This window comes from Panthera tigris, chromosome D1 (assembly GCF_018350195.1).
Source record: "Panthera tigris isolate Pti1 chromosome D1, P.tigris_Pti1_mat1.1, whole genome shotgun sequence".
In the NCBI taxonomy this organism is placed as follows: domain Eukaryota; kingdom Metazoa; phylum Chordata; class Mammalia; order Carnivora; family Felidae; genus Panthera; species Panthera tigris.
The window spans coordinates 70016319-70033048 of NC_056669.1; the positions used below are offsets into that span (position 1 = coordinate 70016319).

A 16730-nucleotide genomic window follows, 5' to 3' on the forward strand; every position below is an offset into this window, starting at 1 on the left:
TTTCTAATTAAAAATGTTTATGAATAATTTTAAGGTAAATCTGAGTAAAAAAAGATAGAAAATATATAGCAAAATACAAGATTAGTACAAAGGGAGGTCGTTATGCTAAAGATCATGACCAAAATCTGTACTGACCTAATAGAAATTTTTCAACCTTTCCCTCAAGATACCTGCCTACAAAATTAGACAGAAATTTTCTCCTTAAACAGAACAAGTCAATCCCCTTTTGCCTCAACTTGGTTTCTTGAGGCTTAATTTCACTCCATGCCGAGCTAGACTGATTATGAAGACCAGATTTTGTTAACATAACTGAATAGAACAAACTCTGCTTATTATCATTACCTAAATAAAGCAACATCAGAGGTCTTAGTTTTGATCACTTGGCCAAGGTGACGTCAGCCAGGTTTCCTCACTGTGGTTATTATTTTCCCTCAATAATTAATACCTTATGGGCAGATACTTTGAGACTATGTTAATATCCAGCTACTCTCAAACCCACCAGTTTTAACATCTATTTATGATTCTGACTTGAATCAACTGTTATACTGCCAAATAGTGATTTTCTAATTCCACCACCTCCCCTAAGTTTATTAGAATTCTACCGTAAGAACTTTCCTTCCTCCTTCATTTATCCCTATGGATTCACAGATTCTTACTTTATGGACAATAATCAATTAGTATCATTATTCGATGGACTATATTGTCCCAGAGTTAGCCAATGGGAGTTCTTTGGGTTGGCTGTGTCTCTTTGACATGTCACCATTGTTTTGTCTTTTGAGCACTATCTTACTTTCTGGCACTACAAGATGTTCCTAGCTCATCTTCTATTCTCTGCTCTAGGCCTGGGATTAGTCACTTCTCCAAGTTTCCTTCTAGTAAAGAAGGGTATTTAGAAACCAAGATCTGGCTCTAGGTATTCTCACTGCTAATAAGAAGTCACGATTTCTTTGTACTCTCAGCATACAGAGCTGAAAAAAAAAAAAAGGCACAGATATGTGCATGTGTATCCACATGCATCTTTTTCTGCATCTATAATTTTTAAACCATGAATCTGTGACAACATCTTCAATTCCAGGCAAGCATCTGAGTTGAGGCTAGCCTTCCCCCTTTCCACATTTAAAACTCCCTTCACCAACAATGAGAAAGTTGGCTCCCATTTTCCACAACATATTTACTTATTTGCTTAATCCTAGTATAGAAAATTGTTGGGGCGCCTGGGTGGCGCAGTCGGTTAAGCGTCCGACTTCAGCCAGGTCACGATCTCGCGGTCTGTGAGTTCGAGCCCCGCGTCAGGCTCTGGACCGATGGCTCGGAGCCTGGAGCCTGTTTCCAATTCTGTGTCTCCCTCTCTCTCTGCCCCTCCCCCGTTCATGCTCTGTCTCTCTCTGTCCCAAAAATAAATAAAAAACGTTGAAAAAAAAAAATTGTTTCAGAATTGAAAAGCCATGTCCCTCCCTCCCTCTCTCTCTCTCTCACACACACACACACACACACACACACACAGCCTACTAACTAGAGTTCAATGTTTGCTTCAAGTTCTTTTTGTCTTTATCCTGAGGACATAGTCCAAACACCCAGTTCAAAAGTTAGTTTTTTTCTTTCCCCCCTTCAGTGTAGTTATCTTACTCATTTGAAATAAGGTTCGGTTCATTTATTTCCTTTATTTTTTTTTAAGTTTATTATTTTGAAAGAGAGAGAGCAAGCGAGGGAGGTGCAAAGAGAGGGGGAGAGAGAATCCCAAGCAGGCTCCATGCTGTGAGCACAGAGCTGGATGTGGGGCTTGAACTGATGAACCATGAGGTCATGACCTAAGCTGAAATCAAGAGTTAGCTTCTTAACCCACCAAGCCACCCAGGCGACCCTAGTTCATTTATTTGTTTGTACTCCACCTGAGGGTGGTTTTTTCTTCACCACTTGATTGTACTCGTGTTTGCTGTTTATGGACTAAGTATGTGAAACATTAAACATGGTTCCAAAAGTCAGAAAGTATCCTCAGAAAGGTTACCAACCCCATTCTTTCTACCCCTTCCCCCTCATTCCTACCCACCCTCTCTGGCTAACCAATAATCTCATTAATCTCTGATTTATCCATTCTGTGTTTTTGTCCCAATAACCAAAAACATATGTATTTTCTTATTTCCCCTTCTTTCTTACACAAAATGCAGTATACTGCACATTATGCAATAGGTATTTTGCACTGTTTTTTTCACTGAACAATTTATCCTGGAAGGCCCTTCACATCAGTTCATAGAAATCTTTTTTTTTTTTTACAGCTACATAATGCTCCACATGTACCATATTTTATTCAATCCCTCTCCTATTCTGTAAGTGTTTCCAATTTCTTCAATTACAAACAATGCTGTGACCTCATGTGTGTGTATTTTAAGGGTAAATTTCTAGATCTGGTTAAGCACAGATAGAATCAAATCTACATCTATTTTACGTCTCCTGATATAATGCACTAAGAAGAATTCATTATTTCTGTGTTGTTCCTCCCCTGCAAATGCAGAACCTGAATTTAACAATGAAGAAACAAACCCTAGCTAGCTATGTTAAATGTTACTTAAAAGGAAATAATTGGATTATATGGACATTTTCAATTGTAGAAAAATGTGTTGCTGGGAAAAAAAAAAAAAAAAAGAAAAAAACAAACCCTAATCAAGGAACTCTACAAATAAGATACACGCTTCAAAAATATCAATGTCCTAAAATACAAAGACTAAAAAAGTTCCAAATTAAAGAAGATATGGAAACTGAATGCAATGCTTAATCTGAGATATTCTTTTGCTATAAAGGGCATTATTGGGACAATCGGCAAAATCTGAAAAAGCTCTACATGTTAGATTACTAATACATCAATGTTAATTTCTGATTTTGGTTATATATCTTGTTTATATAAGCAAATGCTCATTTTTAGGAAATATACATGGAGATACTTAAAAATAAGTGGTCACTGTCTTCAACTTAGACTTAAATGATTTTAAAAAAGCATATATGGGGAAAAGGATAAAACAAATATGGTAAAATGTTAGCATTTGGAAAATCTGGGTAAAGTTTTTTTAAAAAGCAACACTGAATATTACTTTGACATTTATATTTGTACTTCTAGTACTGAACATGTACTTACTTGTATACAAAGCTCTTTCTCCTAGAAAAAACATCACCATACGAGGCGGCAAGATAAGTTGGCTGGCAATATTAAACTCCTAATGTATACAAACAACAAGTTCTGTGACTATAATATTTCTAATTAAACTATGATTTAATGCATGTAACCAATAAACAATCATAGCGCTTTTATACAACACTAAAAATAAAATATAATTTATAGGGTGACAAGGAACTCAGTCTAATTATGTCTCCAGTAGCACAATTTTAGACAACTTACATTTCTTTGTTTCTTTCAGAACCACACAGAAAATACGTGAATATATAAATATTTGTCTTTTTCACAAAAGCCTGAGAGACATTTCTCTTTGCAAAGTAGAAATAAATCAAAGGCCTACCAAGGACATTACTTTAAGTTTCAATCCCAAACACAGACTCAGCAACTCTATCTATCCAAAGTAATTCAAGATCAAGGCCTTACCAGTAGATTCACTATTAACTAACATTGTCTACCAGCAGAATGAAAGTCTTTTACTCATTATCACTTTTCAGTAAGAAGGGCACAAAAGAACTAATACTCTAAACACGCTTCTATTTTTCCTAACAGAAAGAAAGAAAGAAAGAAAGAAAGAAAGAAAGAAAGAAAGAAAGAAAGAAAGAAAGAAAGAAATGTTCACATTGCATCACAAAATCTCAATTTTATGAGATCAGTTTTAATTTGAAAAAGGAAACTTAAGGAGTGCCTGGGTGGCTCAGTCAGTTGAGCTTCAGACTGTTGATTTCAGCTCAGATCATGATCTCACAGTTCATGGGATGGAGCCCGAGTCAGGCTCCACAATGTCAGGGGGGCCTGCTTGGGATTCTCTCTCTACTCCTCCCCTACTCGTGCTCTCTCTCTCTCTCTCTCTCTCTCTCTCTCTCTCTCAAAATAAACTTTTTTTAAAAAGGAAACTTAAAATAAAAACAATACTGCTTCAAGAAAGTCTCTTTCCCCACTCCTTCCCCCCTTTTAAAGTTACCAATTTATATGCCTAACCGAACCAAAGACTGACTTTCTTTCTTTTCTTTTCTCTTTTCTTTTCTTTTCTTTTCTTTCTTTCTTTCTGTCTGTCTCTCTCTCTCTCTCTCTCTCTCTCTCTTTCTTTCTTTCGAGAGACAGTATCCCAAGCAGGCTCCACATTGTCAGTGCAAAGCCTGATGCAGGTCTTGAACTCATGAAATGTAGGATCATGACACAAGCCAAAATCGAGTCCAATGCCCAACTGACTGGGCCACCCAGGCGCCCCTTAAGGACTACTTCCATTTCAAAGCTTGGTAAAGACCCACACTTCAGCAACACAGGTGAATTAAAAATCCCATCCCAGTAGGCAGCTGCCTGTCACCATCACTTTGCCTTCTAATGGTACTCGACCAAGGGAAAAGAGGATTCTTGACACTCAACAGAAGCGTCTCCACTAACTCCTGCAACTTCCCCATCCCAATAAGGAGACACACATGTAAGAATGAGTTTTAAGAAAACCTAGGTTAGAATTTCCTTCTGCTTATCCTCTGTTAAAAGTGATCATCCTTTCCCTTGAGTGCTTACTATTTCTATGCAGGAACCGCCAGCACATCCATTTCAGGTGTTACCAAAATGAGGCAATCTCTAGTATGTACCACCATCAGCTGAGGTGCCTTATTTTTCAATGCTAAGAATTCATTTGTAAATTCCTCTGAAAACATAATCTGCACACAAAAAAACAAGTCTACAGTATAGTTTCAAACTCACAGACACAAGTTATTTTAATTGCAGAGAGTGTCTTCCAGACATCGCAACAGAACAGCAATTCTGGAATCTAAACTCACAACCTTCACACATGGATCAATTAACTATAACATAAATACATGTGTCTTGAAATCTCTTCTAGGCTCTCCACCCCAAGGAAAAGGCAATGAAAAAGCATCCAGCAAAAGACAAACTCTGGGTTAAAAGCAATGTCTGAGTCAGGTCCAGCTAACAGGTTGTAAGACTAAAACCCAGTGAGTAAGGAATCAACTACCCCCTACATAGTTCAAAATGTGACAAACTGCTCAACAGAAAGTCAGGATACTAAACAAAGAATAGAAGATGGGAAATTCCTCTCTTTAATTTTATAAAACATGTGTGGTCTCTTCTCAGAGTTAGCAGGTAAAGCATTAACCTCAAACCCAACGATTACTCCATCTTTTCCTAAAATCAACTTGCAACTGATAAAAAGAAGTTTCCCCGACTCAAAACAGGATCAATATTCATCACCTCAATACCACACAAAGTGAAGAGGAGAGTTTGAGGTTGGGGTGGGAGGCAGGGGGTACTGAAGACTTAAAAGACCAGATTACGTGTCAAGGAAAAATAAATACATTACAAATTTTGTTTCGGAAGAACAAGATACAGAAGTAATAGAAGCAATTAAAACCAGGTAACAATTATTAACATACTCTGCAGATGGCACTGTGCTGAACAATTTGCGTGCATTATTGTAATTATTCCAAAAAACCTAAAGGTACTACTTAATTTCCCTTTTCATATAGGGAAACTGAGGCTTGGGGAACCCAAGAAACTTGACTAAGGCACACAGCTGGTTAAATGAGAACCTAGAATTTCAAAGGTGCAGGTTTGTTCACCCAAACTCAGTGTTTTATGGAGAAAAAAAAAACTAAAGCCTTGAAAAGATTAGGAGAGATTAAGAAATTCCCTAGCATCACCTGAGTAAGGAAACCTAGAATTCAGATATGCAAAATTCTCTCCATTTCTTTGTACAATGCTAAGATCACTTCCTAACTACTCATCATTTAGGTATTTACTCATCATTTAGGTATTCCATTTACCAACAGAATTTAAAACATTTTTCAAAAAACTATGAACAACAAAAACATATTTTACGTCTTTATACAGACATTTTATGATCTGCTAAAGTCATTTTTAAGGAGCAAATGCACTAATTATTGCCTTAATCTCCTATTTTGCAGCTCTTCATATGCTAAATCACAAGTATACCTAAGGTTACAGAAAGTCAAGGCTAAATACAAAGTGTTTTTACATTCTCCATTCCCCAATTTATTATATTTTTTCTGCTCAAGATTATATCATAGAAAAATATATACGCAACACTGTAAAAAGGATGTTTCAGAAGACTTAAAAAATAAATAAAACCAATTTGTGTCATCCTGATCCACAAAGAGAACTCACTTCCGCTTGTTAAGATTATTATCCTTCTGCCATCTCCTCTCCCAATTACTACTGCTAGACAATCACAGCAGAATGAATTTTAATTTCCCAAGAGTCATACAATAAATAGTGGCTCTATTAAGTGTAGATGATAAATAGTCACTTTAGCTCCATAATATAAGATTAATATAACAGCAATAACATCTGTAGATTTATTATGCACTAGGCATTGTTTTAAGCCCTTGACATATGTTAAGTCTAATTTTCACAACAACACTATCTGGTACTTTCTATCTCTCCGGATTACAGATGGGGAAAATTGAGATACCAAGAGGTTAAGTAATTTATCTAAGATTATACATGCAGCAAGTGGCAGAGCTGAGACTCCATGGAAGTGGTCTGGCTCCTACCTCTCCAGAAAGTCTCCTCCGATGTCAGAACCTATATTACTCCCTTTCACTGGCTCCAATTCATCTGCCTCTCCCACTCCCCTCCTTGCCTGCCTTCTCTCTCCAAACTAGCATATAACTCCCCCATGCTCACAGAAGGTATGTCCTCTCTCCCTACCGCCAAGCCTACACAGCACTTTTATCAAGTCTTTGCAAACTGACTTTTACCCAATTCTGAATTCTCTTTGCATTTAAATGTGTTACAGAACTGTACACAGACACTTATACTAGCAGCAATCATTAAGTGAGCACATATTACGTGACAGATACGGTGCTAACAATATTCCCATAATTTATAGGATTATAAACAATGTGTCAGCCCACCCGTTTTACTGATAATTAAATTGAGGCTCAGAGATGCTGAATATTCTGGCACTGTTCTCACAACCAATATATGACAGAATAAGACAGACACTTCAGTTGACTCAAAGCTCACTTTTTCTCTATGTATATATATGTATGTCTTTCACATGCATACACACCTTCCCTTCTTTTATACCATCTAGTACAGTACTATTCATGAAGGTGTTTCTTTAATAAATGAATTCTAGAAAATCATTTTAAAAATAGCAATTACTGTTATCTTAACAATTTCTAAAACCATTTCCCAAAAACAAAAGGTTCCAGTACCTTAATTAAGTAACTTAAGATTCAAATACATTCAGATGATCCCTCCCCACCCAAAAAAAAAAAACTAAGTATGTGTGGTTTAAACCTGTCAGGTGACACTTTACTAATACTGGAACCCAGAATTATCCTCTCACTCATCACCACCACCACCAGCCCAACAACAGTCCCCAAAGAAAGGTTTAGCTATAAATTGTTTTGCTCTGCCATCAGTTAAAGTCTCTCTCTGGGCCCTAGGGATATAACATAACATCCCTGATTCTGCAGCCTGCTAAACTTAAACCAATCTCACCTCTTACAAAGTGTGATTTTTTTTTTTTAACCCACTAATGAGCATACTGTAAATATTCATTACACAAACATCTTCTCTTCCTGGATACAAAGGTTTTAGCAGCAATTTTTAACCCCTTGAAATATTACAACAGCAAATTATTGCTCATTTAGGCAACGTGAAAGGTAACAATCACATTTAACAGTACTCTGTATTTTAATGTCACTACAAACGTGAAGTGAAATGAAATACGCCATTCAAGTATCCCAGTTGATAACAAATGAATGAAACGGAAACCAGAAATTAATTCTTCACCAAAGCATCTTAGCAGTACTCTTGTGTACTAAGAATATCTTTTGTTACCTGTTATAACGGGGTCCCTTCCTTCTCTCGCAGCGTATGCCACACCTTTTAGGTTGACAAAAGCGGAGAGACATCTGGGTTTCTCATTTTTAAAATCCCGAAAAAGATCGCTCAACCTTCTTAACCAGAGCAAATCCTAAGAATGAAGAATTCCATCGCAATTGTCTTTACCACAAGCCCTGACTTTCGCCTCCAGCATCCAAAGAGGTCTCGGGGTGGGGGGAGTGGGTAGTTGGAACAGATACAGCAGGCACGCCCCGGTCGGTCATCTCCGAGCATGGCCCATCCCAAACTTCACCTTGGCAAAGGGAGAAGCAGGAAGGCACCAGGAATTCCTAGGAAATGGTCTCACCCCTATCCTATCGGAGAACATTCTCAACTTCCTCGAAGCCACCATTTCCCTCGGGCATTCTCACACACCTCCCACCCGGACACATTACCTAAGAGATTACTTAAAAGAAAAGCACAAATACACACAAAGAGAAACACACAGCTCGATCGGGCAGCTCCGGCTCAGCGTGCGCAGAGAAACCCGCAGACCACGCGGAGCCGCGGCCAACTTGCCACCGCGATCGCAACCGACGGTGCAGGAGGCGGCCCGGGGCGGCTGGAAGCCCAGCTCGAGGGGCTGCAAGCCCTACGCCCGACGCCCGGAGCCCGGGCCTCGGGGCAGGAAGACGGGCGCGGCGGCGCAGCCTCCCCGGAGGGCTCGGCCCCGGCCGGAGCGATAAGGTGGATCGACGCTTCCCACCCTGCCAGCTCCGCCCTCCCGGACACATTCCTGAGAAGCCCGACTCCCGGGACGCCGAGCAGGGCGCCGGGCAGGCAGGAGCGCGGCGCCACGGCCGCAGGGCAGGAGGGCAGAGCCGGGCCCTCACCCCCCGCCCGCCCCCGGCCCGCGCGGCGCCTCCGGGGCGGGGTCGCGTCAGCAGCCCCGCCACAGGTAGCGCGAGCCCCCGCCCGCCGCCAACCCGGCGCCCCCGGCAGGCCCGCTCCAGGTACCTGGATGAACTGGATGGTAAGCGCCGACTTGCCCACGCCGCCTCCGCCGACCACCACGAGCCGGTACTTCTCCTGGCCGGAGCCGTCCCGCCAGCCGGCCGCGGCCATGGGGACGCCGCCGAGCCCGCCCGGCCACGCCGAGCCGCCGCCCGCCCTAGGCCCGGCTCCGGGGACGTGTGCGGCCGGCGGGCTGCGGGCGAGCGGCGGGCGGGGGTCCCGGGCGCCGGGAGCTGCCGGGAGGGCCGCTCCGGGCGGCAGCGCGGCGCCCGGGCTGGCCGGGTCCCGCCCGAGGCGCGGAGGAGCGGGAGGACCGCAGGGGCCAGGGGCGGCAGCGGCCGGGGGGCGCGCTCCTCCTCACGTCGCCGCAGCGCCTGCCGAAGGCTGCCTCCAGCGCCGCTACAAATGGCCGTCTGGGGGCCGGGCTGCTAGGCTGAGGTGCTGCATATGCATGAGGGGGCGGGGCGGGGCGGGGCCGCACTGGCCTGGGCTGGGATTCCGGCGCTGACCCCCGGCGGCTCAGACCCCCGCGGACCCGCCCCTCGGATCCCGGGACTGTGAGCGCGTGTGCGTGAGTGAGTGCGTGCGTGAGTGAGTATGCGCGTATGTGTGTCTGAGTAGGTGTCAAGTGGGAGTGAGAAGAAGACAGCAGACAGTGTGTGACCATAACTGTGTAATGTCAGGGATTGTCAGGGATTATGTGGATGAAAAAATACAGTATGTGAAGGCGTGTGTGAAAAATAGAGCTGTTGTCATCTTAACCCAATTTTTGCAGGAGAGTAAATATCCTGTTTTACGAGTACAGATGGTGATCGTGATTGTGTGAAAACCAGTGTGTGACAGTGATTGAGGATCAGAGCTATGTCACAGTAACTGTGTATGGGATGGGTTGCAGTGATGAGGTTGTGTGACAGAGACTAGACTGGGCATGGGGAATAAATCACGGTGATGGAGGGTGCATGGACGAGAGTGAATGGGCAGGTTTTGTATGTGTCAGGAGACTGTCCTGGTGGCTATATTTGTGTGTATGAAATATGTCATAATTGTACAGAGGAATATACGTGAGAGGTTAGTTTGTAATTAAGTTCACACTACATACCAGGCACTGTGCTCAGTGCTAGAGATCCTTTCCTAAACCAAACAGTGTCCCTGCCCTCAGGGAACTTAAGAGGCCAGTGAGGGAGACAGCCAGGACAATAGGCAAATTATAAGGCATAATGATAAGGGCTATAGCTATTTAGCATCTGTGCCCATGGCAGAAGCATTCACCCCAGAGCTGGGTGGTCAAGGAAGGCTTCCTAAAGACGTGAAGAATCAATAATAGAAACAGGCAAATCATTAGAAGAAAAGTAATCCAGGGAAACGAAACTGCATGTAAAAAAGTCAGAGCTGAGAAGATAAGAACTGTCACATGATTTTGAATGTACTGGGGAAGTTCTCGTGCCAGTGATTGTGTATGAGAAGTGATTATCGATGTGTATGGTAGTTTAACCAAATGTAACAGGAATCACAGCTCTGGGAAGAAATAGTGTAGGGTAGTAGATAAGGCCATGGGCTCTGGGGCCAGACTGTCTGGATTCAAACCCTAGCTCTTCTACTAATGGTGTGATGTTGGGAAGTGAACCTCTGTGCACCAAGTTTTTTCCTCTCTAAGGACAGTAAGACTTACCTACCATCAGGGCGTTTTATTTTGTTTTGGTAAGAATCAAATGAGCAAATACATTATAAAGCACATAAAACAGTGCCTGGCATGCAATAAGCATTTATGGCAGTTTGGGAAAATGACTGCAAGTTCTTGGACAGTATTTAGTGACTTGCTTGGAACCAATAGAATGCAGCAGAAGAGATGCTGTATAACTTCCAAGGCTGGGTCAGCAGAGGCCATGCAGCTTCCACCTCTTCTCTTGGGATTCTCACTCCGGGAGAAACAAAGTAAGAAGTTTGGCTACTCCAAAGCTGCCGTGCTAGCAAAGCATAATGCAAGGCAAAGATACAGCTGAGCTCCTAGCAGACCGCCAGCATCAACTGCCGGCCATGGGAGATATCTTGGGCACCCAACTCTGTTGAGCCTTCAGATGAGGGCAATCCCCACTGGCATCTGACTGCAGCTGCATGAGAGACCACAAGGAAGAGCTGCCCAGGCCAGCCCTTCCTGATCCACAGAATCATGAGCAAAATAAAGTAGTAAACTGGTTGTGCTTTTTTCAACTTTTTATTTAGAAATAATTTCCATGTGTAAAATATAAAGTACACCCATACATTTTTACCCAAATTCCACTATTGTGAGCATTTTACCCCACTTCCTTTATCTTTCTCCCCTCTCCATTTCTGCCATATATATGTATATATATGTATACATATACATATGAAAATTTATAATATTCACATATATATGTACATATATACATGTGTACATATGTGATTGTGTGTATATATATACACATATAATTTTATGATTATTCCTATATACAAATAAATGTGTATGTGCATATATAAATGTATGATTCATATATATTATATATATATAATCCATATATAAAGATGAGTTTTTTGGGGTGCCTGGGTGGCTCAGTCGGTTAAGCGTCCGACTTCGGCTCGGGTCATGATCTCGCAGTCTGTGAGTTCGAGCCCCGCGTCGGGCTCTGTGCTGACAGCTCAGAGCCTGGAGCCTGTTTCAGATTCTGTGTCTCCCTCTCTCTGGCCCTCCCCCATTCATGCTCTGTCTCTTTCTGTCTCAAAAATAAATAAACGTTAAAAAAAAATTTTTTTTTAAAAAAAAAGAGTTTTTTAACCATTTAAGGATAAGTTACAGACATTATGGCCATTTGCCCCTAAGTACTTCAGTGTGTATTTCCTAAGAATAGGGACAGTACAGTTATCATCTTTAGTAAATTTAATATTGATATGAATACTTAATCTACCATTCATATTCCAATTTTGTCAGTTGACTCAATAATGTGCTTTAGAGCATTTTCCCCCCAGCACAGGATCCAGTCCAGGGTCAAACACTGCATTTAGCCACCAAACTCTATTTATCTTTTTTTTGTGTGGTACAAAATGGTTGTTTTAAGTATTGGGGAGGAGGGGCAAAATGTTTGTTACCCAGCAGTAATAGCCAGAAGGGCCTCAGTGACAGATATTATTATCAGTGTGAAAAGGAGAAAAAGGAGAGAAAAGAAAGAGGAACCCACATCAAGGAAGTGCTGAGAAAGGACCAGTTATACTTCTCACAAATGTCTCCTAATATCTGCCTAGCCCTAAAATTTCCCATAATCCTTCAGGACCAAGAAGATGACCAGAGTCCTTATGTTCTTTGCCTTCTAAAGTACCAGTCTATTTTCAGTAGAATCTATTTCATTCACCTATTTGTGAGCTTCTTCTATGCCTGTGTCCTGACCAAGATGTTCTTTCCTTCCTGCTCTGCACCACTAAGATCCCCAGGTACAGGACAATTCCTGACACCAAGCGAGCAAACCCATCCTATAGGAAACATGTACTGGTTGCCTTCCAGCCAGCCATTCCTCCTTCCTTTCAAATAGTTATCTCCAAATTTTCCCTCTAGTTTGTGAAGGACACCCACCTACCTGCAGCTTCAGCCGTTCACTCTAATTCACTTAAGATTATCAATCTGCACTGGCCACAGTAGTTAGTGGGAGGGGAGATATAGTCTAGGTCAGGGCCATCAGGAACAGATTCAACTGTGGAATCAAAACTACAGTGTGATGCCATTTCATACCCACTAGGATGACTTTTCTGCTTTGGAAAACAGTCTAGCGTTTCCTCAAAAGGTTAAACATAGAGGGGTGCCTGCATGGCTCAGTCAGTTAAGTGTCCAACTCTTGATTTCAGCTGAGACCATGATCTCGAGGTTCATGGGATCAAGCCCCGCAGAGCGCAGAACCTACTTGGGAATTCTCTTTCTCTCTCTCTCTCTCAATAAATGAATAAAACTTAAAAAAAAAAAAAGACTACTTAAAAAATGTTTTTAAAAACGTTAAACACAGAGTCACCATATAACCCAGAAATTCCCCCCAGTGTATATCCAAGATAAATTAAAACATGTATCCATACAAAAACCTGTGCATCCAAGTTCATAGCAACATTATTCATAATAGCCAAAAAGTACAAATAACCTAACTGTCCATCAACTGATGAGTGGACGAACAAAATGTGGTATAATCATACAATAGAATTTTATTTGGCAATAAAGACATGAAGTACTGATACATGCTGCAACCTGGGTGAACCTTAAAAATGCTACACTAACTAAAAGAAGCCAGTTAGAAAAGAGCACATATTGTATAATTCCATTTATATGAAAGGTTCAACCTAAGAAAATCTATGAAGACAGAAAGTAGATTAATGGTTGCCAGGATGGAGGGGAAAATGTGAGTGGTAACGGATATGAGGATTCTTTCTGGAGATAGGAAAATATTCTGAGATTAGATAGTTATGATGGTTGTACAATTCTAAATATACTAAAAACCATTGAATTACACACTTTTTAGAGTGAATGTTATGGTATAGGAATTAAATCTTAATAAAACTGTGGGGAGAAAAGATTGAACTGCAGGATTTTATTTGAGCTATGAAGGAAATGTCTTTTTACTTCAAGATGTTCCCCATATCAGCTCTATTCTTTTATTTACTTATTGATTGATTGATTGATTTGATTTGATTCAAAGTTGAGTGTTCAGCACGCAGGAAGCTTATATGCTCAACTCCACCTAGACTTCTATTCCAAAATGTTTTCTTGGCCTTAGAAAATATCCCAAAAGCCTACACAAAAATAAATCTTTACAAAAACATAGGAGAATATGGGAAAGAAAGAACTAGTTGTCATTCAAGCCAATTAAAGATGAATTTTCATCTTAATCTGAAAAATGTCCTTCTCAAGTAGCTAGAATAGAATAGAGTATAGGGGCGCCTGGGTGGCTCAGCTGGTTAAGCATCCAACTTCAGCTAAAGTCATGATCTCATGGTTCATGGGTTTGAGCCCCGCATCAGGCTCCATGCTGACATCTCAGAGCCTGGATCCTGCTTCGGATTCTGTGTCTCCCTCTCCCTCTGCCCCTCCCTTGCTCACACTCTGTTTCTCTCTCTCTTTCTCAAAAATAAATAAACATTAAAAAAATGTTAAATAAGGAAGAGTACAAATCTTCACAAGAAGAATGACTTACAAACTCGGAAAGAATGGTAGAGATCACCCCCCTTAACTTACCCAAAGAAATATTGTGACTAGGGAAAGAATTTCTTTCCCAATGTCACCTAGCAAGTTAGCAGGACACAGGTCTTCTGACTCCCCTGCTTAAAGCACTTTACCTAATGCCAAGCTGGGTGTTATCCAGAGCCCCACAGAGCCTCACAGCATGGAGTCAGTGTAATGCTACCAATCAAGAGAACTGTTGAATGCATCATTTTGCCTTAAGTAGATGACTGTCTGGCTAAGGGGTTGTCAAGAAATTTCAACAGGCAGATTCAAGGCCTGTTTTGGCCAGCAGATATGTTTTGGTGCACAATTCAATTTTTTAATTGAATTACCAATATTTAATTGAGTTACCAATATTTTTTCAAAAAAGATAGTTTGGGGCACCTGGGTGACTCAGTCATTTAAGTGTTGGACTTCGGTCATGATCTCACAGTTTGTGAGTTTGAGCCCCATGCCGGGCTCTGTGCTCAGAGCCTGGAGCCTGCTTCCAATTCTGTGTCTCCCTCTCTCTCTTGCCCCTCCCCTGCTTGTGCTCTATCTCTCTCTCTCAAAAATAATAAACGAACATTAAACAAAATTTTTAAACATATTTCACAAACAAATCTGAATTTCTAACTCTTCCCAATAAAATTAAGCGGAACATCTAGCAATACCAGGCCGTTACCATATGACAACTGGGTGCATACAGGTAAGTACATGCTGCCTTCGAGAAAAGGTATGGATGCTCCTGTTCTTCAGTCACCCGTACTCTTATATTGCACCCCATCCATTTGATGTTACCTGCGTTTGCAAATCCTACCACTATATGCCAATACTCCCCAACTAGGATGCACATCTCAATGGCCTATATTGTCATAAAACGAAGAACCTGGGCTCCCCCACCCCGCATCTTGATAAGTAAGATTTCAGAGCAAGACTCAGCATTTATATATTTAAATATCCAAAGTAACTGAGACACTTCCATAATTGAGAATTTTTGGAGGAGAGTAGACTCATCCGAGTCCACTCTTATTTCAGAACAAACAATGACCTTCTCATCTGGAATGTTGGTGACTCATCATCTCTAAAAACTACCATTGCCCAAATACCATCCCTGGCCCATCCCAGAGAAAGGATCTAGGGGTGGAATGAGGAAGGAGGTAAGGCTGAAACGAAGGTCCCCCTGACCTCATCTATAGCTGAGTCAGATAGAGCCCAGGCCTGATAACCAAAGAGGGCCAAACCCCAAATCAGAGAGCATTCAGTTGATGGAAGAGCCCCATCCCATCCACTTATTTCCTTAATGGGCCACCACTTACAATGTGAATGAATGGCTGGTGGAGAATGAAACAGCCCAGCAGGAGCTGCATGTATCTGATACGAGACAGATGCACAAATCTATTCCTTGTTTAAAGATCACACTGCTAAGAATAGAAACTGAAACACACACTGAAGCGTGTGCACACACAGCCCTGAAGAAGGCCACAACAGAGCTGGAGGAACCCATAGCTTAGCGGAGGATCATCTGAGAATCATAGAGCCTTAGAGCAGAAGAAGCACCCTGAGATCATTCCCTCTAAAGCTCTCATTTTAATGGTGAGGAAGCAAAGGTTCAGACAGAAAAGAGCAGTCCCTAGCGATGCCTAGAGATAGAGCACAAGCATGACTGGAACTCACATTCTGTCCCCCAGATTGGGGTCTGACTCAATGGAGAGCACTGTCCTGGGAGCCCCAGAGCATAGAGACTGAGCAGGGTCAAAGTCACACTGCCCCTTTCTGGAAGAGCTGCCAGGAAGAATCAAGCAAGAGTGTCCCCTGCTGCATCCTTTCCAAATAATGAAAAATCAAAACTACTTAAATATTCAACAACGGGGGCGCCTGGGTGGCTCAGTCGGTTAAGCGGCCGACTTCGGCTCAGGTCATGATCTCATGGTCCGTGAGTTTGAGCCCCGCGTCGGGCTCTGTGCTGACAGCTCAGAGCCTGGAGCCTGCTTCTGATTCTGTGTCTCCCTCTCTCTGACCCTCCCCTGTTCATGCTCTGTCTCTCTCTGTCTCAAGGATGAATAAACGTTAAAAAAAAAAAAAATCAACAACAGAGTTCAGTTAAATAAATGATGCTATAGCCATAGTATGAATATTATTTGGCCATTAAAAATAATTTTTAGGGGCACCTGGGTGGCTCAGTCGGTTAAGCATCTGACTTTTGATTTCAGACTCATGATCTCACGGTTCATGAGTTTGAGCCCCACATCACACTACCAGTGCAGAGTCTGCTTGGGATTCTCTCTCTCTCTCTCTCTCTCTCTCTCTCTCTATTTCTCAAAATAAGTAAATAAACTTTAAAAATAATGTTTATTTATATAGGAAAATGAGAATAGGATACAAACCAGTAAAGACAGTGTTATAAAATATAAAATATATACATAACAGTTACCATTTACCTAGCACTTACCATGAGCCTGACACTGTGCTAATCACTTAAAGTCTATTATCCAATTTAATCTACAAATCAACCATCTGAAGTGAGTTCTATTATTA

At 41.6% G+C, this 16730-nt stretch overlaps 1 protein-coding gene across 2 annotated transcripts in view; it reads right to left on the reverse strand.

The window, feature by feature from the left end:
* Window positions 1-16730, reverse strand: part of RRAS2 (RAS related 2) — a 124020-nt gene that overhangs the window by 66562 nt on the left and 40728 nt on the right. Inside the window, exon 1 of one of the 2 annotated variants that reach the window (XM_042957499.1) lies at window positions 9008-9165. The exons of the other annotated variant lie outside the window; for it this stretch is intronic. Coding sequence (XP_042813433.1) covers window positions 9008-9115 — 108 coding nt within the window. The 5' untranslated portion in view covers window positions 9116-9165. Of the gene's footprint in view, window positions 1-9007; window positions 9166-16730 lie in introns of those variants that run through there. 2 annotated transcript variants of the gene reach the window in all.